Raw genomic sequence first — 23,128 nt, forward strand, 5'->3', positions numbered from 1 at the left:
TAGAAATGACAAATGAAAACTTCGATCTAACACTAATCAAAAAATGCAAATCAAAATAATGAAATACCGGTTTCACCTGATTTGCAAGTATTAAAAAGCACGCACGGTAATAATCATTTCTGGTGATGGTGTAGTGAGATAGTAATGCTCAGTACATTAATGTAAATTTATAATCTTTTTAGAAAGCAGAGTGGTATTTTGTGAAGAACACTAAAAATAGTTTCCATCGCTTGAACTATTATTTGCACTTCATGAAATATAATTTAAGGAGTTAATCAGAAAAGTACTCAGAAATACATATTTAAGGATATTAATCGCAGCATTATTTATAATAGCACAAAAGTGGGCAACAACCTAAATATTGTATAGGAAGAGGAGTGATGCTTAAATTGTGGTCCATCTGTATAACGAATAATGTGTTGCCATTAAAAAATTATCACAGTGAAAAAAATTTAATGGCATAGGAAAATTATGATTACAACCTAATTATAAGGAACAGGATACAAAACCTGAATATGGTTTGTGATCCTATTTAAAAGTACATTTGTGGGGTGCCCGGCTGGCTCAGTTGGTGGAACGTGTGCCTCGATCTCAGGGTTGTGAGTTCATACCCCATATGCGCGGCGCAGAGATGACTTAAAAAAAAAAAATAAAAGTACGTTTGTGTGTATGTGCACACGCTATCAAAAACCAGGCTAAAGAAAAATAACCACCCTACGTTAATAGGATTACCGATTTCATTTTTATAGTTTATTTTCCAAATCCTCCACCATGAGCATGTGTTACCTTTAGAATCAGGTTTTTAAAAGTTATTTTAAAACTGAACAGTTCCTCTACTGTGGATTTTCAACATTTCACCAGCAAAACCCCATGTGCATATTGCTTCTACCCTCACCATCTGCCTTCAGTTTGAAGTAGTTAAACAGTTTTATGTTTAGCATTTTCCAGTATTAGTAGCAGTACTAAAGTTATCCCCTCAGTCTGATTTACCTTACTCAGGCCTCAGTGGTGATGGGCATATGCTGCTGCATGCTACCTAACGTCACCTGGAGAAGCCCGTGCCTGCCGCAGAGCAGCATAGAATCTGGCGGAAGATCAGAGTGTGTTTTTTATGACACGTATTATTAAAAAGGGGTTTTTTTTGGGGGGGGAGGAGTGAGCTGAGTTCATTGCTGTTGGAAAACATTACAAAACTATTTAGCAGAACTACTTCATTTTCTAGTTAAAAAGATGTTAATTAGAAATATCGTAAGTAAAATGGGCCTGTGCTGAGATTCAAAAATTATAAATCCTCTGGCCTATAACAGAGGAGGTTTTGTCCTTCTGTAGCTTCGTATCATAAAATGCAAAAGCTACCCCTCACTTGGGCATTATCTCATCCATTTTCCACCTGAGAGGACATTTTTAATAGGGGGTTTTAAAATCATTCTATGAAATGATAAGCTATTACAACATTTAAAATTTCTTTTAAAAATTGTAAGTTGATTAAATTAATAACCAAGCGTGGGTGTTGTTACTGTGTTTATGTTATGTCTCTGTGAAGCAGAGCCAGCAAGTCCGACTCCAGTTCCCTTGGGAAACTAGTTCAGGTCCAGCGTTGGCCAGTGTTCATCGATGACGTACCGAGAGGCGTGACACTACTCCCATCCTCCTGCTCTGCTAAAACCATCATGTCCCAGGGGTCAGATCCAGTGATTTCTTTGTAACGTTGTAGTATTCAGCCTGAGCGCCCTGGAGGATTTAATATCGGGAACCATTTCCTACCTCTTGATGACTTCCCTTCCCTTGCATCCTCTAAGTCTCTGTAGTAGTCCCATCCTTCCCGTTGGCTCCTTTTTGTGTCCTCATCCATTTTAACTGTTGGAATCCCCTGTGTTACACCCTTTGTCACCCTTTTAACCTCTGACAAGCACGCCTTCACCAAGACCTGCTGCTTCTCCCATGTGCTGATTTTTCCTACAGTTCTATCTCGGGCCTGGACATTTCTTCCGAACACAGATGCATGTTTCTATTTGCTGGAGCTTTCTCCATCTGAACATGTCCTGGCAGCACCTCAGATAAGCAACTGGATTATCACCAGTTCTGTTCATTCTCACTTTTAGTAATGTCATTGTACCTGGCTACCCAGCATCTTTTGGTCCCCGCTCCCTGCTAAGTCTTAGTTTCCCTCTGAAATTTGTTTGACCTCTGGTGCTTCGCCCTGGCCCCAGCCCCTGGTTCAGGGCATCTGCAGCAGAGTGAGGACTGGGCTCCCTCTTTCGACCTCCTTGCACTGCCTGTGTCCACCTCGATTTTGTTGAAGTCTTTTTTTTTTTAATACATAAATGTAATTATGTCTTTAAAGCAACATTCATGGTTTGTCATGACATACATGAGTGTAGTGGTACCCAAGTGTGATTCCCAGATCAGCAGCAGCAGCTCCAGGAACTAGTTATAAATACAGAGTCTAAGGCGCCAACCCATACTTACTAATTAAGTAACTATGGGGGTGGTGCCCAGTAATCTGTGGTCTAACTAATTCTCAAGGTGATTCTGATACACTCTACAGTTGAGAATTACAGCTCTGTAAGTTCTAAAGCCTGACTGCACATTCGAATCACCTGCAGAGCTTAAAAAAAATACCAGGTCCCAGACCAATTAAATCAGAAACTCCATGTGTCTGACCTGGCATCAGTATATATCTTTTTAAAAGCTCCCCAGGGGGATTGTGATACTTAGTAAGGTTAGAGAACAACTTAATCTGTAAAATCCACTTGCTTTAGCAGAATCTAAAGCAGTGTTTTTCAAACTTGAATGCACATTGGAATCCCCTGGAAAGCTTTAAAAATGATCTTGCCCCAGCCACGGTCCCCATTCTGATTTAATTGGATTGAGGTATGACTTGATCATTGGAGTTTTTTGTTTGTTTTAATATTCCCTGGGCTATTTTAATGTGAATCCAAGGTTAAGAATCACTCTTCTAAAGTTAGGATTCTGGAACTTTGGTGTGCCCGAGAATCTTGGAGTACTCAATAAAAATAGGGACCCTAGGGTTCCAGCCAGGTGCAGAATCACCTGGAATATTGCCTTAAAGGAGAGTTCCACCTGGCCATCAGGTTTTTTCTGGTTTAATCTTCATTCATTCTTTGTGCTTCCCACCATTCACTGCCCTGCCCTGCCTTAATTCCCTCCAACTTTCCTTCTATGACATCAAATGACTTGTCATTCCTTAAATGTGCCTTTGCTTAAATCATTGGGGAAAATGTAGATTGTTAGGGCCAATAAATGGCCTTGAGTCCACTGATTAGTCATTTAGAAAAGAAATAAACTGGATTGCTATTTCAATCCGTACGCCAAATAAATCCCATATAGATACAGAAAAAAACTTAAAAAGAAACCATAAAAGTACTAGAAGGAAGCATGGCTGCATTGAGGAAAGAATTTGGAAGTGGGGAAGGCCTTTCCAAACAAGGTGCAAAACCTAGAAGTCATAAAGGACAATGGCTGATATAAATATGATTAAACAAAAATTTCTCCTTAGAAAAGTAACATAACCAACATTAAAAGATAAGAACAAATGGGAGACACATCTTCAGTGTAGTGACAGAATTGCCTCAAAGTGTAATAGACAAAAACAAAAATCAATTAAAAAAGACTAAAAATTTAGAAGAAGAAAGTACAAGCCAGGTAGTTTGTAGAGAATGAAACACAGATGGTTAATATATTTAAAAAATCCTCAGGATCCCTCACAACCTAAGGAAGTGCATATAAAGATGCCACCAAAATCCTTAAAAAGTCGACATGGGCAAGATTGAGAGGCTAAGGTATCCCATGTGCTACCCGTGAGAGTATCCATTAGTGCAGTGATTCTGGAGAGCAATTTAGCGATAGGCAACAAAGAGGAAAATGAACCCAGGTTTGGACCCAGCAGTTCTGTTTCTAGGAATTCAGCTCTTGGATGCAGTCACTTTATTGTTGCTTCACAAACTGGCCCACCTACACAGAGGGGAAGGAGAAACTGAAGAAAGAGGCAGGCCACTCCAGATTGCTAAGTGGCAGCTTTAAAAGCAGGGGAACTTGTGTACAAGGCAGTCTCGAGGAGCCTCCTAGAGGAGGAGAAATGTGTATCATGACCAGAATCTTACAAGTTTATATAGAAGACTTCACTGGGTTCAGTCACGTATTGGGAGTCCAGCTCTCTCTCAAGGCTATGTCCTTGGAACAGCTTCCTCTATGGGAACGGTGAGCCAAGGGTACATTCCACGGACGGGGAGGGGGTCGGGAGCCTCCCATTACCTGGGTCCAGCTTCCAGGTCAAATGGAGGTCACATCCTCTGAGTGACCTCCTCCAGAAAGTATTTACAGGATACTCACTGAATCATCAAAACACTGCCATCAGTCTCAAATATCCACTAATAGGAAACGAAGAAATTATGGTATAGGGCACACTGGAATTTTATTTGATGATAAAGATGATGACAGAGATTCAGGTGTGGTGATACAGGAAGATGTAGTTAGATTATGAAGAAAAAAGCAGCAAATTTAAAACTATATGTACATAAATATATGGCATGGTATTATTTTTGGATTTTTCTATATTCATAATATATGCTTGCACATCTGTATGTATTTCTGGAGAGAGCCATACCCTATCAAAAGAGGTTGCACCTGAAGAGTAGAATTGGGGGTCGGGAGGTGGGCATGGGGGGCCCAGAGCTTGCTGCAGTACGTCATGTGTGAGATTATAATAAATGTTTGAAGGAATCAGTGATGGAACTCAGACTTTAGGAGAGATTTTTAGTCTTTATTGTGTCCCTTCTAGAACTATTTCTTTTTTTTTTTAAACCAGGTGTGTATAAATGCCTTTGTAGTAAAACTAAAGTATGTAAAAATATGCTGTTCTCTTTTGCTGCTCTCTCCCTTTGCTTAAGTTTCCTCTGCTTCAAAAGTCTCCTTTCCTTTCAGTCTTTCATCTACCATTTTCCCTGGAGGTTCAGATCAGAGGTTGCCTCTGTGTGACCATCCATTCCTCTTCTGAATTCATGGCTTCCATGCTTTATTTATTTCACATGAGTGCAAGATCTTATTATGTTCTGTCCCATCTTTCTTCCTTGTGTGATGGGTGAGAGCATTGTGGCCAGGGATGATCTGACTCATCTGACTTTCTCCAGAGGCTACCAAGAGTCTGTCATGGTTAACATCTCAGTTATTTTCCTGTTGAGATCCTAAGTGCTGGTCTGCCTTACAGTCACGCTTGGCCTCACACAGGGAGTGATTGGCCATTTCCGACCCCTCAGGTATTCTAGAACACAGAGCTCTAGTCTCAGACACAGTCTCCAGAATTGCTAATACCCATTTCATCCATTATCACTGCCAGCATCACTTGAAGGAAGCCGCCAGTATCAATTATCTTAGGCTTGATGGATCTACTGAAGTACCCAGCATATATTGATTGGCTTCCCCCCGACCAAGCTTTATGGAGATATTGATCGATAACACATGTAAGGTGTACAACATGTTGGTTTTTTTTTAAATATTCTTTTTTTTTTAAAGATTTTATTTATTTATTTGAGACAGAAAGAGAGCACGTGAGAGGGGGGAGGGTCAGAGGGAGAAGCAGACTCCCTGCCGAGCAGGGAGCCCGATGTGGGACTCGATCCAGGGACTCCAGGATCATGACCTGAGCCAAAGGCAGTTGCTTGACCAACTGAGCCACCCAGGTGCCCCAACATGTTGGTTTGATACACGTATGACTACCACAATAAGATTAGTTCATCCCCTCACCCCCTCACATAATTATCATTTTTGTGTGTGTGGTGGTAACATTTAAGATCTATTGTTTAAACTTTCAAGTATATAATGCAGTATGTTAATTACAGTCAGTACACTTTACATTAATTGTCAGAACTTATCTTCTACCTATAATGTGTACCCTTCGAACAACATCTCACCATTTCCCCCAGCCCCTGGCAGCCACCGTTCTACTCTCTGCTCTTATGAATTGAGGACTTTTAGACTCCACGTTTAAGTGAGAAAATACAGTATCTGTCTTATTTCCCTTAACATAATACCCTCAAGTTCCATCTGTGTTGTTGCAGTAGATGGGGTATCCTTTATTTATGATTCAATAATATTCCTTTATGTATACGCCACAGTTTGCTCATTCATCAGTGGACACTTAGATTGTTACCGTATGTTGGCTGTTGTAAGTAATGCTATAGTGAACATGGGTTGCAGGTATCTTTTTGAGATAGTGATTTCATTACCTTTGGGTAAATACTAGAAGTAGTGATTTCATTATCTTTGGATGAGTACCCAAAGGTAGAATTTTTGGTGCATATGATACTTCTATTTTTAATTTTCTGAGGAATCTTCATTTTTCGCACAGGGGCTGCATCAATTTACATTCCCACTGCTTATGCATGAGGGTTTCTTTTTCTCCACATCCTTGCCAACACTTGTTGTCTCTTGTCATTTTGATAGTAGTTATTCCAATAGATGTGAAGTGATAACATTATGATTTCGGTTTGTATTTCCCTGATGATTATTGATGCTGAACATTTTTTCATGTGTCTGTTGGCCAGCTATGTGCCTTTTCTGGAAAAATATCCAAGGTATTTGCACATTTTTTAATTGGGTTTTTGTGTTTTTTGTTATCGAGTTGTATGAGCTCTTTATATATTTTGGATATTAATCTCTTATCAGATAGATAGTTTGCAGATATTTTCTTCCATTTGGTAGGTTGCCTTTTCATTGTGCTGTTTCTTTTGCTTTGTAGAATCTGCTTTTTAAAAAGTTTGATGTAATCTAACTTATTTCTTTTTGATTTTGTTGTTTGCTCTGTCGGTGTCATATTCCAAAAATTGCTGCCAAATTGATGTCAAGGAGCTTTTCCCTGTTTTCTTCTAACAGTTTTACAATTTCTGGTATTGAATTTAGTTAGGTAAGCATTTGTTATATGATTTAATATGTGATTTAAAATTTGTACCTGTTATGTACCTAATTTTTCCTTCAGAGGGCCATAGAGACCAAGTCGTGCTGCTTAAGAAGGGTAATCACAACTTTGTTCCCTACCTCAGTGCCCCTCAACATACTTGAAGGGTTCAGCACATTGTAATTAATAACTGTGGCTCCTGAAGTTAGTGATTTTCTAAAAGTTAGTATTTGGGCAGAGAATCTCAGGGTTGTGTGTGGTTTGAAATAAGCTCCCTTGCCCCACCTATCAATAATTCAGGATTGTATGCTAAAAGTACCATGGACACATGTATAGAACATAAATAGAATAAGGACCTGAATGGACACATCTCTGTCATGGAAAAGACTGAATCATGTTTGTTTGGTTTTTAATTTTTTTTTAAGCTTATTTATCTTGAGAGAGAGAGCACACACATATTCCCGTGAGAGGGGTGAGAGGCAGAAGGAGAGGAAGAGACAGAATCTCAAGCAGACTGCGCTGAGCGTGGAGCCCCACACGGGGCTTGATCTCATGACCCTGAGATCATGACTTGAGCCGAAACGAAGAGTCAGACGCTTAACCGACTGAGCTGCCCAGATGCCCCCAAATCATTTTTTTTTAAGATTTTATTTATTTATTTGACAGAGAGAGAAAGAGAGCACACAAGCAGGGGGAGAGGCAGAGGGAGAGGGAGAAGCAGACTCCCCACTGAGCAGGGAGCCCGGCGTGGGAATCTATCCCAGGACCCTGAGATCACGACCTGAGCTGAAGGCAGATGCTTAACGAACTGAGCCACCCAGGTGCCCCCAAATGCTGGTTTTTGTAAGGAGGAATGAGTAGAACAATTAGAGTGGTCTTATTTTTTCTTCTGATAATCACATGTTGCACTGAGGCCCTGTGCATTGATTTTAACTGTCCTAATAATTTTAAAAGTTTCAATATTACATGAACCAAATACTAGGCATTCTGCCTATGAGAAAATGAAAGCAGGAAATGCACAGTCTTAAGGCAAATATTTCACTCATATACTGTTAGGTGGTGACTGAAATGAAAACTGGTGTTTAACTTTGAATAATCAAAAGATTAAACTTGATAGTAAAAGTGTAAACAAGATTTGGTCAATGAATGGGTTTTTTTTTTGGCCTATGTTTTCCTTTTACAGAGACTTTTAGTCTTAATCTAGGAACATAAGAATGATACACAGCTAAGCTTCGGGGGGGTGGGGTGTTACACCCTCTTTGAAAAGAAGGGAGAAAAAGTGGAAATAATGAAGGGATTATAGAGGAAATAATAGAGTGAGAATAATGAAGTGAAGGGTAGCAGTAGGATTGAGTAGAAGTATATAATTTATTTGATTAACCTCAGATAATACCTGCGGGCAGGTGGGATTTCCAGAGTGTTCACATGGTAGGATGCTTTTTGTCTGGATTGATAGGGGAGGAATTTCAAGCATTAGTCCTGTTTTGACAATACTTGGAGGTCACATGAAGTGAATTTGTAAAAGGGACATTGAACTATTATTGTACCTGAGACAAAGAGGGAAGTTGCATTATAGAATGAAATGGGGAAGCGAAAAAAAATCCAAACTTCCTGGTTAAGATGTCTAAAGGATGAGTAGAAGTTTTGGATTTGATTTATAGTATACAAACAAATTCTAAGGTCATGGTTCTCAGCCCTGGCAGCATTTTACAATCACTTCATTTAAAAAGGGGCATGTTAGGGCCTGGATATAAGCATTTTTAATGCTTCCCAAGTGATTCTCTTATGCACTCCAGATGAGAACTGTTTATTGATATAAGGACATGAAAGAGGAGAGTGAAAGAAAAAATATTAGAGCAAAGTCTCGGAGCCAGGGAATTTCCGACATCAGTATGGTTTATGGGAACTCAGAGTCACAATTCTGAATTGTTAAATCCTTGGCACGTTGCATATTATTTTATAATGAGGCAATAGAATTGAATGTCTTTGAGTCTTTTAAGTCTGAACCTGTTTCTGGAGTTAGTAACTGAAAATGATTAGGTAACTATTAAAAGAAAAAATACACATATTTTGCTTCTTTCAGATAGAATTCCGGTATACCAGCAGCCAAAGGAACATTAATATTTGTTAAATGGGACCACCTTAAGTCAAATATGTATTTTTTTTAACTGTGAAGTACTGAAAGGAAAAAGTTTATAACAGAGAATACATTCAGATTACATTTAGCAAGGTATATGAACGTGCACCATGTCATTTATTTTACTTATTTATTTATTTTGCACCATGTCATTTAAATACTTCCTCTTTGACTAGAAATTTCTAAGCAGTCGAAGCAAACAATCTGAGAAGAACCAATTTCCTGATAGCGCCCTCCCTACTCTTCAAAGTAAAAAGGGAAGTTCTTTGTATCTAATTACGTTAAAGAATTAAAATCCCTTCATGTATGACAGAAAAGAAATGTGCGCACCTCAGGTTACATTCTTTAATTCAGTCTTTTATCCTGATTCAGATACTAATTAATTATCTAAGATGAAGGAGTGCATCAAGTTTCATAAAATTGCATGAAACTTAGGAATATCTGTTACAGTGGCTGTTATTAACTCCCCTTCCTTGATCTTACCAATGCTACTCAGCAACTTTTAAACAAAAACTAAAAATAATCTCTTCTCTATTGTGGGGAGATGAATTACTATAGATGGGAGGAAAATACACAACTAAAAATCAACTTTCTTCATCACTCTTGACGTTCACCAGTCTTTACTCCAGATCACCTTGAGATGTGACATCAATTCAGAGTAATAAGAAGGGTCAATGAAAAGCTAAAACATTCTCAAGAACCCATTATAACACATCTCCCAGGGATTCGTGTCAATGCCACAGCATTTCAAATAGAGTACACAAATTCCAGAGGAACACCTTCTTGAAATGGAGACAATAGGCATTGGTGAGAGTCTTAGGACATAGAAATTGACTTGTTATTGGATCTCTCTTTTACTCCCTACATGTTTTCCACCCTCCAACCTCATCACTCATTCCTTAGAAAGCATTACGTGTACATATGTCAGGAGTCTATTGTGACACAGTACATTCTCCATATGGTATTGTCACTGAGAGTTCATTTTTAGTAAGTAATTTTGATATATTTAAGGGCTTTGGTTTAAGAAAATGTCTTTTTCACATGAATTTGGATCCAGCATTGGTTTTGCAAGATGAGTCTAGAGCTGGATGATATCTACAGTTAGCTGCCTCTATCAGATTTTTAGCTCTTTGAGTCTTGTTCACCACATAATCTGTTGTAGTAGGTAGCTCAAAGCTGTGAACATAAAGAACTTAATACATAATTTTTCGGTTTAAAAAAACAGTATGTTTCCAGTTTTCTATATTTTAGAGACTAAGTTAGGCACTGAGAATTCAAAATACACTTTGTATCTACATGTATAACTGAAGTTTATTCCCCACCAACATTTAGAAATAGCAGTTAGAGGAAGAGAGAAAGGGAACAGAGTACACGTCGTTAAATTCCATCTAGTTTTACCTGTGGTGACAGGAGACAGAATGATTGAAGTTATCATTACTCAATCTTCAGTATTTAGCCTATAGAATTTTCCTTCTCTACAAACCCTTCACTAGCACTCTCGAGTGGTTTGAGTGTCTGAAGCAGATCAGGATTATTCAGTCTGTTAGGCACTAAGTAATGTGAGCTGGAAAAATGTTACTTGCTCTCAAGTACAATAACAACTATAACAGAATTTTTACGTAATTAATATGAATGTTACATGAGAACCGCAAGTGTAACACTGTTATATATAACTGCATATAAAGTGGAGTATGAGTACATTTTGATATATTTGAAATAATTTGAGGTGGTGTCTCTGTAAGTAAAAGAGCCTAACGCCCACCCAGATATTGGCATTACGTTCTTAGTTCTGTCTTACACTCCCAAAACCTGTCCTCCCTTGGTCTTCCCCGTCTCAGTTAATGCCACCATCTTACTCATTTGCTTAGTCTTAAAATCTAGGAGTCCTCTTTGTTTCTTCTCCTTCCCTCATCATTTCCCTCAGTCCAGGTTTTCAGCAAACCCTGTTCGTTCTAGTGCCAGAAAGTACCTGAGATCTGCAGGCACCCCACCCAGAGCATCATGTCTTAGCTTGTCTGTGCTCGTAGCCTCCTAACCGAGAACTCCCTGCTTCCACTCACACCTGCTTACAGCCCCTCGGTCACAGAACACCAGAGGGATCTTTCTAAAATGTAGATCAAATCTTATTATTGTCCTCTGCATGGTAGGGGATGGATAAGTATTTGTTGAATGAATGGATCAGATGATAGTAGTGGTCCTGGCTGCTGAAGGATCAGTAAGCAATGAGGGACAGGGAAAACAAAACAGGTTCAGAGAGCCTACATTTTATGAAAAATTTGGTTCATTGTCTGTAATCTTCTATTTACTTGAAAACCCAGGCAGGTGAGTCTACTTCTATTCTTTATAGGATGCATAGACATAGACAGTTCCACAGAAGGCCAATCAAGGTTTCTCCTTGTCCACTTAAGAGTCTAAACAGCTGCCCAGCTTTAATTAATATTCCACAATTGTATCTGGAGAGGAGCCAGTTGCTGAGACAGTTGTCTTAAGTGAAAGGAAGATTTTTAACTTTGCTTGTATTAGCTGGGTCTGGTAGGATAGAGTCAAAGGTCTCAGGCGTTGGGGACTAGGGTCTTTGCAAGTTCACTCAGCCTGAGGTTCCTGCATAACTGTTCTCACGTCCGTCTTATCTGCTAGAATTCATCTTGGAAGGAGATGCTGGGTTTGATTCTTGCAGGTTTGGTCTTAAAGTCTAAAGCAATGGCAGTATGTTGCTCACAATCTCTTATAAAGCAATAGGAAGCACGGTACTGATTGTTAACAGCATAAAACGCCACAAGTCATTTAAGCTGATCGTCAAGTAATGACAACAAGGATTCAAGTGGGGGCTTACTCTTTGATCCACCAGGAGTTTCAAATGGCAATTATCATTATTTCTTGGATTCCCTCAGTCCTGACAGAAAATCAAGGCAACCAGAAACTATCATTTTGTGAACAGACAGCTATTAAAAGCACATTAATAATCTGTAGTGGCTATAACATATGCCTTTTAAAAAGATTTGCCACTTGTTTCTCTGTGGTAAAGACACAGGACTTCTCTAACCTAATTACAAAGCAATCAAACAATTTAATTAATCTGGAAATCACTTTCTTAACCGTAACTGCCTCGAAAATGAGGCACCCTGTACAGAGCCGTGAGGTAAAGCCCCATTTTGTTATATTGCTTGTATATTGGCTGTGCTAGTGCCCCCCACCCGGACCCCACCCCCCGGGACCCTAGAGTTAATTACCTACCAAATGCCTGACCACTACTAAGGTTTACTTTACCAGGTCAAAAACATCAGCGGCGATAACGGCGTTCTAGGAAGTGTCCTAGCTCTCCAACATCCAAGAGCCAGCAAATCCCTGGGAGCGGCAGGATTTGAGTTATAAGCAAGTGCTGCACATATGGGCAGAGAATTAACTGGCACCAGTTTTCATTTGAGAGTCTCTCAGGTATTGCTTTACAGATGGGTAGATGAATTCAGAGAGCAGTGCTGTGAGGAGTGAAGGTCATGTATAGGACTCTGGTTTCAATCCGTCTTGCTTCCTCATCCTGGAGACTCACTGGGCATGTCCACAGCAGCCTGGTCGTCATTTCTTAAGAATACGTATATAAGATGAGCTTTTTGATTTAGTCTGTTCTAAATGAGTGGTATTTTCATCACTGTATAACCGAAGAGTGTCCCTAAGGCTTCAGAGACGGAGTAGGTAACATAGCAATCGATTTTTATTTCAAATAAGAACACAGACTTCAAAGATTGACTCCCAGGGGCGCCTGGGTGTCTCGGGCTGTTAAGCGTACGACTCCTGATTTCAGCTCAGGTCATGATCTCAAGGGTCCTGGGATCAAGCCCTGAGTCAGGCTGGCGCTGGGCGTGGAGCCTGCTTAAGATTCTCTCTCTCCCTCTGCCCCACTTCTCTAAAAACAAAACACAACAAAAACAGAAACAAAGGTTAACTCCCCCCTATCTAATCTCCTAATCTTGTTACTTCTCCCTAAGGAAAATGGAGGAATATTCTGTGATAGCACAAAAATCTGCAGAATACTCATCCACCCTTTTCATCTATCACAACCATTCCACTTCTCTCCCAGAATTCCCTATCAACAGGCAATCATTCTCCCACAATGGGTAGTCAGTCACCCACAATTGACCCACATTAGAAATATTGGTCACTTGTAATCTGTCATATTTTCATCACCTTATTTCTAGTGCATCACTAATTATGCTTGGTTTGTTCACCAAAATATTCTTTCTATTGGCCTCTCAAGTCCTAATCGAAGCTCCTAAACCTCCCTTCTTTGGCCACTCATCTGTCCACTCAACACATTCAAGCCAGGTTAAAATCTCTTATCGTTGCTCTCTTGCCTGCTGATGTCTCTTAAGGCCCTCCTCTGGTTAGTACCAATAAACATAGTTCACAGCTCATTGAGTATACCATTCTGAATCCCCTACTGCCAGAATATCTGTCTCTACTGTATCACCCTACTGTGTTTGGGTTTTGTCTGTCCCCTTCCTGAGGTTCTTCCATTTCTTCTCTTGAGCTTGCTGAACTGTCCTCAAATTAAACTGTAATCTCTTGTCTTTAATGAATTATCGGGCATTCTAGTTCAGGCCACCATCATTTTCTCTAATATCCCACTACATTTAAGAGCCTTTGTGATAGTGGGGGCGGGGGAGGCAGGGTGTGTGCATGTGTACACACATTGGCATTTAAACCTAGCTCTAGATCTGCCATGAAACAGGAAGAAAGAGCTGTTAGTAGCAAGATTATGCAGGTGGCTCTGTAGTCTTGACGTTAAAAATGTGGAAATTTGTGTTTGATTTAATAGCAATGTAGGAGTAGATGAGAAGAAAATGAGGAACATTTTCAGTTGATGGGCTTAGAAAGCCAGCATAAAATGGAGAGGCAAAACCCAAAGATTAGAAATGGTTAATGGTAGCCTTGATTTTTTTTTTTTTTTCATTAAGAGCAGTGTTAAATTAACCTACCTCTATATATCTTTGTCTCGGCCCGTTCATCCTCAAAGTGATCGCTTGCCATGTATTATAAGATGTTACATGAGTTCCTGGGGACCAATCATTACGATCTCTAAAAGTGAAAAGGGTTTAAGTTAACTCCTTGTTTCTCCCTTTAGTCTTAAGAATACTTAGTAAGCTCTCTCTAGTTCTAGTTGATCTCATTATAATCTCCAGGTATAGTGTTCATCTTACAAAGAACATGGAGCTAAGAATTTGGTGCCAAGTTTCGTGGATCTTATTATTTATTCTCGATGAATTGGGTAGCAGGGATTGTTAAACTGATCATACCTTGGCTTCCAGCAATCAGTTGTTCTGTTTTTCCGAATAACTTACTGGTAGCTTGCTCTATATGGAATGTGGGCAAAGTGAACGTTTTTTTCCAAATAAACAAAATCTACACTAAAATTTCCGGCATTGGATTCATTTCCCTTTCAGAAACAAAAATCTTTAGCTATCTTGAATTTTTCAAGATCTTTTAAGGCTATGAACAGTGATATATAAGCTAAGTTGGGAAGAGGCAGGGCGGGGGGAGTGAAGGCTGTTGGGAAAAGTTGAGGGACTTAGTTTAGCTCTGTAGATAAATGGACAGAAAGAGTCCTGGATTACTAGACGGCAAAAGCAGAATCCATTTCTCCAGGGGCCCAAGGAACAACAGATGCAGAGACATGATAAATTTCATTGCAGCAGAGGGAAAAATGCTTCTAGATTCTCTGTCCATAAAGAAATAGGCTTTTCAGTGCTTTCTAGTCAAATGACTTTAATTGCGCCGTCTGTCATAAAGTTAATGGCATCTGTTGAAGACATCACTATAAAATTTGCAACCTTACGTTAATTGAAACTTTCAGTAGAGATGTAACCAGTCCAGAAGTCCTCAAGTTTAACACTAACCTTATCCCCTTTAACGGGTTAGTCTCTTCTTTTTGCACACAGGTAATACATTGTTGGCAGCTAGGTACTGACTTGCATGTGCAATCTTATATTCCTCACACCTACCCACAGTTGTCACTGCCGTTCTGAAATCAGTAATGTGGGAACTGGCTGGCTGGGAGGGATTAAACGTATCTTCCTGATTTATTTTCCATGTTTCAAGAACGTACAAGACGAGCTTGCAGCCTTTCCTCACCTCTTTCTTTAAACCAGCTACAGTTCCCTCCAGTCCTCAGATAATTCTGCCAATCTAATTAAGCATGCGGAGGGAAGCCGGGTGGTCTGGGGTGTCCTGAGCTGCCCCTCACCAGCTGCCTGCCACGCGCTCTCAGTGATCAGCGGCAGGTTGGGTGTTCTGATGGAGGAAGTAACAAGCCCCCAAGGAGCTGCTCTCCTTACAGCCAGCGGTCTCAGCTCGCCGGCGTCGGCGGGATGTGAGGGAAACACCCTCTGAGGAAAAAGCCTTTGTGGGGCGGTGGCTTTGAAAGCCTGCCTGGCCAGGCATAGCCCAGAGGCTCAGAAGCAGGGGGGCTGTTGAAGAAACCAGTGATAGGGGCTAATCCTGCTGGGCCACCCAGGCCGTAGATCTGGGTCATTGGAGAAATGGGTCCAAACGGCTGGGTTCTTCCCAGTATTTTATGACTAGTACTGACATTTCCACTTTTAAAACACGGACCCCCGGAATATGAGGATTTATTTTTGAGAACTCTGACATGTACTCGGTTTCTGTAAACAAAGAATACTAAGGCTGCTTCCTGAAAGTAGAAAGCCCCACCCCCACCACCAGGTGAAGCATAGACTTCCACGCCCATCCTGTTGCTCAAGATGTTAACATCTGGAAGACTGAGAAGCCAGGCATTTGTATATACATTATTCTATAGGACTGAAATATTTAGGTTATTAATCCCTGGGAGACTGCCGCTTGGTGATAGGTGGATGTGCTTATTCATATAGCTTGCACCCTCAGAACGCTGTGCTGAGTGGGACTCAAGCCCATTCCCTTGCTCCCCATACCGCACCCCTGCCCCTGCTCCAAGGAACACTGAAACATCTTTGAAGAGATGGACGTTGTGTGAGAATGTACAGAAACGCGTTACTAAACCGCTACCCTTTGTTGAAAAAACAAAACAAAACGCATTACTAGAAAGAAGATGATCCTGGATGTGGATAATGTTACAAAAACAAAATCATGTTATGATTTTTTTTTCCCCTCTTTCTCTTTACAGGAAACAGCCCTCAAGATAGTCCAAGAAATTTCTCCCCCAGTGCCTCAGCCCATTTCTCATTTGCACGGAGGTAAGGACTTCCTGTGGGTCAAATAGTAAAGTGTTAGGTCGAGATCGCATCTCCTGAACCCCCTCTTCGTCCTTACCCTCCGTTCCCCTGCCTTCTGCCTGTGAGATCCTGTGCATTATCATATATGGCCTTCTCTAAAGCTCCCTGCCCAAAGATAGCTTTAGACCAATGCACAACTGTTGTAAACACTCCCGCTTTAACAGTTTTATTTATTTATTTTTTAAATATTTTATTTATTTATTTGAGAGGGAGAAGGAGATAGAGAGAGCACATGAGAGGGGGGAGGGTCAGAGGGAGAAGCAGACTCCCTGCTCAGCAGGGAGCCCGATGCGGGACTCGATCCAGGGACTCCAGGATCATGACCTGAGCCGAAGGCAGTCGCTTAACCAACTAAGCCACCCAGGCACCCCCGCTTTAACAGTTTAATAATGACTTCTGACTCATGTTAGAGTTCAGTGTACCTCTCTTGGTCCTTCCCTAGATGGTGGGTTCCCAGTGAGGGCGAGAAAGATTGTTTCCTTTATTTCTCTTAACTCTAGTGCAGTGCCTTGTACATGCTTGATGTTCAACAGATTTTTATGGAACTGTCTGAGCTTACATTATAAGGACTTGACTCATCTCTGTGTCCTGGTGCATCTGCTTTTGTTGTTGAAATATATATTTTTTTAATAACCTTTCTTGGGATGACAGGGTATAAATACTCTAGGATGCCTCTTTACTTGAGAGCATGAAGCCACCAATTTAGTGATCCCCTTGAGATAAAGCCATGCATGGACTATAGGATATTTTATGTTTTCTCTTCATATCTTAGTTAGAATTTGGTACCAAGTGTCGAAGATACATGTGTTCTATCTGGGTCATGGAGCAACAAGGAAGTCTTGTTGTGAATTCGGAGGATCATAGGCATGTGATGTAACATCAAATCTTGTCAGTTCTGGATGTTCTTCTGTGACTTCTCCAAGTCAAAGGAGTCAGTCTACACAGCCACATTTTCTGTGTTCCATATGTGGAATTAGTGTACTTCACCCCGTCCGATTCCAAGCTTCCTGGGCTCCATCACCCCTCTTACACACGTACCCTGTCCTCTCCTGCCCGGGAAGAACACACAGAAAACAAAATGCCCCTTCAGCCATGTCTCTGAATATTCAGGATACATTCAGTTTGTGGTCTACATGTCCAGCCTACTTATTTTCCTCAGAGACCTAACAATACCATGAAGTGGATTAACATAGCACTTAATAAAGATTCATGTGTAGATTAAAAAAAAATAGATTTGTTTTAACACATGTTTCAAAGCAGCAAAACCCACAGTATCCCCACTGCTATTTGTCAGCATGCAGTGCATTTACATTACTACATCCAAAGAAAGGGACCTGTTGGCAGTATTTTCAAAATTCTCTGTAATTAAGAGTCCCTTCTAAATGTTACACATCCCCCACCATATGGAGATGCCTGTGTGTGCAAGGTCCCTGTTCTCTATCATGCCAGGACACCAGAGCCATAAGACAGGCTCTCATGGGAACTTGAGACCCCCACCCTAACTCTTTACCCAGTTCCAGCTTCTTTTCTTTTAGCAACTTGTTCTAAGCACTATCAAGAAAATGTGAAAATTAACTGGTCCCACAAAGCCTATGTTGGTCCAATTAATATTAATTCATGATAGTGCTACTCTGAGTGGAAACAAAAATCTTATAAAAATGGATAAGCAAGAACCCACCGTAGTCTTTAAAACACATCTCTTAAAAGAATGTGTTTAATTACTTGAAGTAATAAGAAAAATGCAAATCTCATTCTAGCGTGCATTTAAACATGACAGAAATCGTAGTCTCTTAATCCTGCCGGATTTATAAAAATGAAGAGAATCTGATAATTAAGTGGGTGACTGGAGGATAGAGGAATCTGGTTTCTCTGCAATTTAAAAAAAATACACAACCCCCAGGCATGTTAATTTTTGACAAATAAACCATAAACCATGACATAAGATTATCACAGGAGACCTGTAGTTCATTTTGCATGCATTTCCAGATGGAACTCCCTCCACACTCTTCAAAAAATATTAATTTAGATTGGGGCATGAGTGATCATCTTTTTAAACTTTTATTCAAGTAAACAGAACCCTGCTTTTGCTATAAAAACTCAAATTGGTGTATTTTTATTTAACATCTGGTGTCTCTCTCCTCCATTTTAAAGTTGATTTTTATTCAGGAAAACATGGAAACACCACTCATGGGTCTCCATTCCCTTCCATTCAGTATGCATTTTTGAGCTTTTAAGAAGTGATATCATTTTGAGACTCTCACGTGTTATTTTGTATATTTAGTCCAACAGGGAAGAGATTGCCCTGTTTTTAAAATTATTCTTGAGTGAAAGGATAAAGATCAGGCTTATTAATGTTTACTCATCTTACTTATACCAGTATGTGATAATACTCCCCCCTCCCCCCACTAGACATCCCCTGTAATAGAATAGTTTAATTTCAGACTGGAAAATACGATGGCACTCACTTCCTATCTAATACATACGTAAGAGTAAAATTATCAAGCTAATTTTTTTTACTACTAAGTTAAAAGGAGGAAAATAAGCATTGTAGCAGAGTAAATTTTGTCAGGAGCAAGGAAACATATTTTTACTTTCCTAAGAACTGTGATACAGATTTACAATCTATCTGATTACAGAATTAACATTTTTTTCTTTGACTTAAGATGGAGGTAATAACATTGTTCTGCCTTTCCTGAAAGTTGTTGGAGTTGAGGCATTACATAGTGCTTTCACTTATGTTGGAAATACGGAGCCCTGACTACATGCCATGGGTGTTTCCTAGTGGCCTCATTGTCCCTTACCAGGGTAAATCTCAGAATATATTTCCACAAGCAAATTACTAGAACAGACTCACTTGCTGAGTTCAGGTTGTTGGACACTTGTTGAGCACCTGGCATAGTTCAACTTCTTCTAGTATCAAACAGAATGTAAAACTTGTTAGTCCACGTGACTGTTACAACTAAACAAATAAATAAATCGTCTTCATACAATTATAATAGCCAGGTTGATATTGTTGTATACTGTATTAATCTAAATTTTTGTGAGTAGTGTTGAAATGTTTTTTTGCAAAACTTTTTGTATTGTGTTCCCATCAGATGTTTTTCCCCTCTTACTTTTTCACTTAGTTTAACACTAAGAGATTTCCACCCACCAAAAAAAAAAAAAAAAAAAAAAATCACTCTTCAAAAAAGCCTGTTGCTTTGACTAGAATTTAGTCTGTCTTCTGATAACATCTTATTGGTAGCTTCTGCCAAGAAAAGACAACATCGTTAGCAGGATCCAAATGGCACTTGTGTGATAGCTTTCTTGAAAAAAAGGAAAGGGCGTGCTCCCTCTTAAGTACCCTATGTAGCATGTATAGTAACTTCTGATGTGCGGTCATAATGAAAATGCAGTAGTCCTTTGTGCCCCATTTGAGTAAATAGACACAGAGAACTTGGGGAACTTCATGAGACATAAATTATTTCTGGTCCATGGCTGCACATCTTGTTTAAACATCTTTTAGTTGTGTGTTTTCCAGAATAAGCAAATGTAATTTATGTTTCAAAGCTAATAAGAACATGTCTTGGAATTGTTCATTCATGTGAAGTATATTTACTGATACCAGAGGGAAAGGAGAGTTAATGAATCACACAACAAAATCATGGTGGGAGAAATCGTGCCCGCATTCTTTCCTGAGACTAGTTTCTGATAATTGCTATTAAATGGACTGTAGAATCCATTTAAAAATCATAACCCCCCACCTTTTTTTTTTTACTTCTAAAAATTGGAGGTGTTTAAAATATAAAGTACAGCATGGGTTTTTAAATCTTCAATAAGTAATCAAATAAAATACGACTAACCTGTGTCCATTTAATTGCTAGATATCTTTAGAAGCATGTTCTTATAATGATTTTCTTCTTAAATCTTTACCATTTTTAGTTGTTTAAAAATATTTTTAAAGAACCTATGACTTAATTGTTCCCATTCCTTGTATCTGGTATATTTACAAATATTTTATCTTGCTTCTTTTTTAAAAAACAAACTTGATTCAATTGTACTTCAATCATGGTCACAGAAATGACAGGTAAATTTTACTCAGATTTTAACATTGTAGTATTTCTGTGATTTGTCCACTTGAATTTCTCCATTTTGTCTTTGTGGACCATTTGCATTTATTGGAGGCAACATCCATGGTAGCCTGTGATTATATTTTCCCTTGACTGTAATTTAGTCTCAAATGTCAGTTTTTTTACATCTAATTGTGACATTTCTCAAATTCAAGTCTAGTGCTGTCGAATCCCCTGGCTTCAACTTCCTGTGAACGTGTCTGTGGTAAATTTGGCCCCCCTTACCTCTCACTTCGTAAATTAGTACAGTCATAAATTACAAGAAGTGTACATAGGATACTCCATCTAAAGAATGCAGTATAGGCCTTTATAATGTGTGTTTTTCCTGTTTTTCCCCATGGCAGATGCGCATCTATTTGTTTTCACAGGGGTATATGATTTTGAAGTCACAGTCTTACTTAAAATAGAGTAAATAATAAAGTAATGACTCTGGGATGCCAGAGATTTCAGAAAGTTTGCTTTCTTGTGTTCCCCTGCAACAGTATTGTCTGTACTACGTCATTCGGTCATCTGAGACCCTTGTAAAGACCCTAACTTCATGACCAGAATCCACCTCGGAAGTTACCCTTGGACCATGTGGAGAGAAAAATCACTCTCTTTAAGGACTCCTGACAGTTTTGCCTCTATGACTGGGGCAGACACTTGTACTCCGCATTAGGTTCTGTCACTAGTGGAGAATTTTCTTTCTGCACATGCTGCCCCAGGCCAGAGCTGGGCTGCATATACTCACAACCTTCGCTCTTGTTGCAACACTTGACGAAGCCAGGTCATGTCAGAAGACAGTAACGCTTAGAGATTCTGAATATAGTGTCAGTCACTTATTTTAGCGTGGAAGTTTTTTGCTACTTAAGACTTGAACCAGCCCTGAGCCCCACTAATCCCCTCCCTAGGTGTGGTGAGGAGGACAGTTCCCTTGAAAACAAGTGGAGAGTCTTTAGGATATAATCGAAGTCCCCACTGGCTCTTGTACCTTGCTGCCATTCAGGCCCTTCCAAAGACCCATGGCCTCAGTTATCAGCTCCCAGACACGAGTGTTTGCCCTCCTCCCTCTCTGTTTTTATTCATTTGAATCTGCTGAGTCTGACCATTGTAATTATCCCTGGTATTCATTTTGTCAAAGTGTGTTAGTGAGAGATCAATAATATGGATCAGCCCATTCACTTTCTCCTTGTTTGGGTGTATCGATTCAGTTTAAATAAAAGTCAACCTGCTGTATAATGTTTGTTTACTCTGGCCCTTGCTGAACATTTCCACATCTTCACTGACTATATTTGTTGTCATTTGTTTGGCTAAAAATACTCAGTTTCCCTGGGGTTCCTGTGTAACCGTGCTCCAGCTTTGGCCAAAGCTAATCTCCCTCTCTCAGTAGGACTGATGGACGCCGCTGGTCCTTGGCTTCTCTCCCCTCCTCTGGCTATGGGACAAATACGCCCAGCTCCACAGTCTCTGTAAGTACCTCACCGTTTGTCTTCTTCCTCACAACCACACGGCTCTCTGGGACAGCAGGTGTTTTCTCTGGGTGTTTCCTGGTAGGAAGAAGGAGATAATTTCTGCACGTCTGTCACTCTGCATAGGTTCCTCATCACATGATGAGCTTACAAATGTAAAAAGGACATACTCTTTGCTGCAAGCTTTTAAACCATGGTGCATAAATTGAGTTAAGTCCCACGATCACAAGTTTGGAGGAGATTGGGAGCTTTTGTTTCAATACCATTTGGTGAAGTTTGGGGGGGTGGGGGGGAAATGCAATCTGGTTTTATTGCTTTGGTTCCACACCAGTGATATCAGTACTGAAAACGCCATTAAACTTTTGATGGCCTGGGTCTTTTTTTTTTTCTTTTTTTTCTTGTGTGGCTTAGATGCAGGGGTTTTTTTGTTTGTTTTTGGTGTTTTGTTTCTTTGTTTTTCTCCTTCAAAGAAAAAAAAATGGCAAGCCTTAAATCTGTACCTCCTAGGTAAGAAATTTTTTTAAGAAGAGATTAAAAGAATTTAGTAGTAAGTTAAGACAAAGAGACAAAATGAAGCCATGGAAATAGAATAGAGAAAGAAGGATGCTCTTGCCCCAAACTGTAACATTTCATCAAGAGCCCTAGCAACTAATGGAAACGATTCAGTAAGTTAGATAGATGCTTTCTCAGTTTAAATTAGTGGTGTTGTGGGATATCTGTCTCTGCAGAGCTTCGGAAGCTGGAGGTCATTTAGAAAGACCAGATCTGTTGTAGGTGTTCAATACATACTTAATGGAATGGTCCGAATGCCCTTGGACAAACCAGGAATGTGGACCTGATGATTTTAGATTTCCTTCTGGTACATTTCCATTTTCATTTTGTGAAAGTCTGTGGTTTATTGTGTAGGGTTATTCATCCATTGTTTTGTGGTGGTGGTGGTGGTGGTTTTTCACAGGCCCCAGCACTGTGCTAAGCACGTACATCCAGTCACTTAATAGTTCATGCATTGAAAAGACACTACAATTGGGGCACTTGGGTGGCCCCGTAGGTTAAGCATCCAACATTTGATTTCGGCTCACGTCATGATCTCAGGATTGTGGGATCAAGCCCCACATCAAGCTCCTCACTCAGCAGGGAGTCTGCTGGAGATTCTCTCTCTCCTTCCCCTGCTACCTCTCTCCCTACTTTCTCTCTTTCTCTTTATCTCTCTCTCTCAAATAAATTTTTTAAAAAAGAAGGGACACTACAATTAAGTT

The 23,128-nt window shown here is 39.8% G+C and overlaps 1 protein-coding gene across 1 annotated transcript in view; it reads left to right on the forward strand.

Annotated features, from left to right (window-relative positions):
- The window catches only part of LOC114224674 (microtubule-associated serine/threonine-protein kinase 4-like), a 158,240-nt gene that overhangs the window by 65,910 nt on the left and 69,202 nt on the right, over positions 1 to 23,128 (forward strand). The window contains exons 3-4 of the mRNA XM_028123908.2: positions 16,207 to 16,276; positions 21,794 to 21,872. Of these exons, the coding sequence (XP_027979709.1) occupies positions 16,207 to 16,276; positions 21,794 to 21,872 (149 nt within the window). The remainder of the gene's footprint in view (positions 1 to 16,206; positions 16,277 to 21,793; positions 21,873 to 23,128) is intronic.

The sequence above is a fragment of the Eumetopias jubatus genome, unplaced genomic scaffold (assembly GCF_037043125.1).
Source record: "Eumetopias jubatus isolate StellerSeaLion01/CBP00866 unplaced genomic scaffold, mEumJub1_p1.0 scaffold_5, whole genome shotgun sequence".
Lineage (NCBI taxonomy): Eukaryota > Metazoa > Chordata > Mammalia > Carnivora > Otariidae > Eumetopias > Eumetopias jubatus.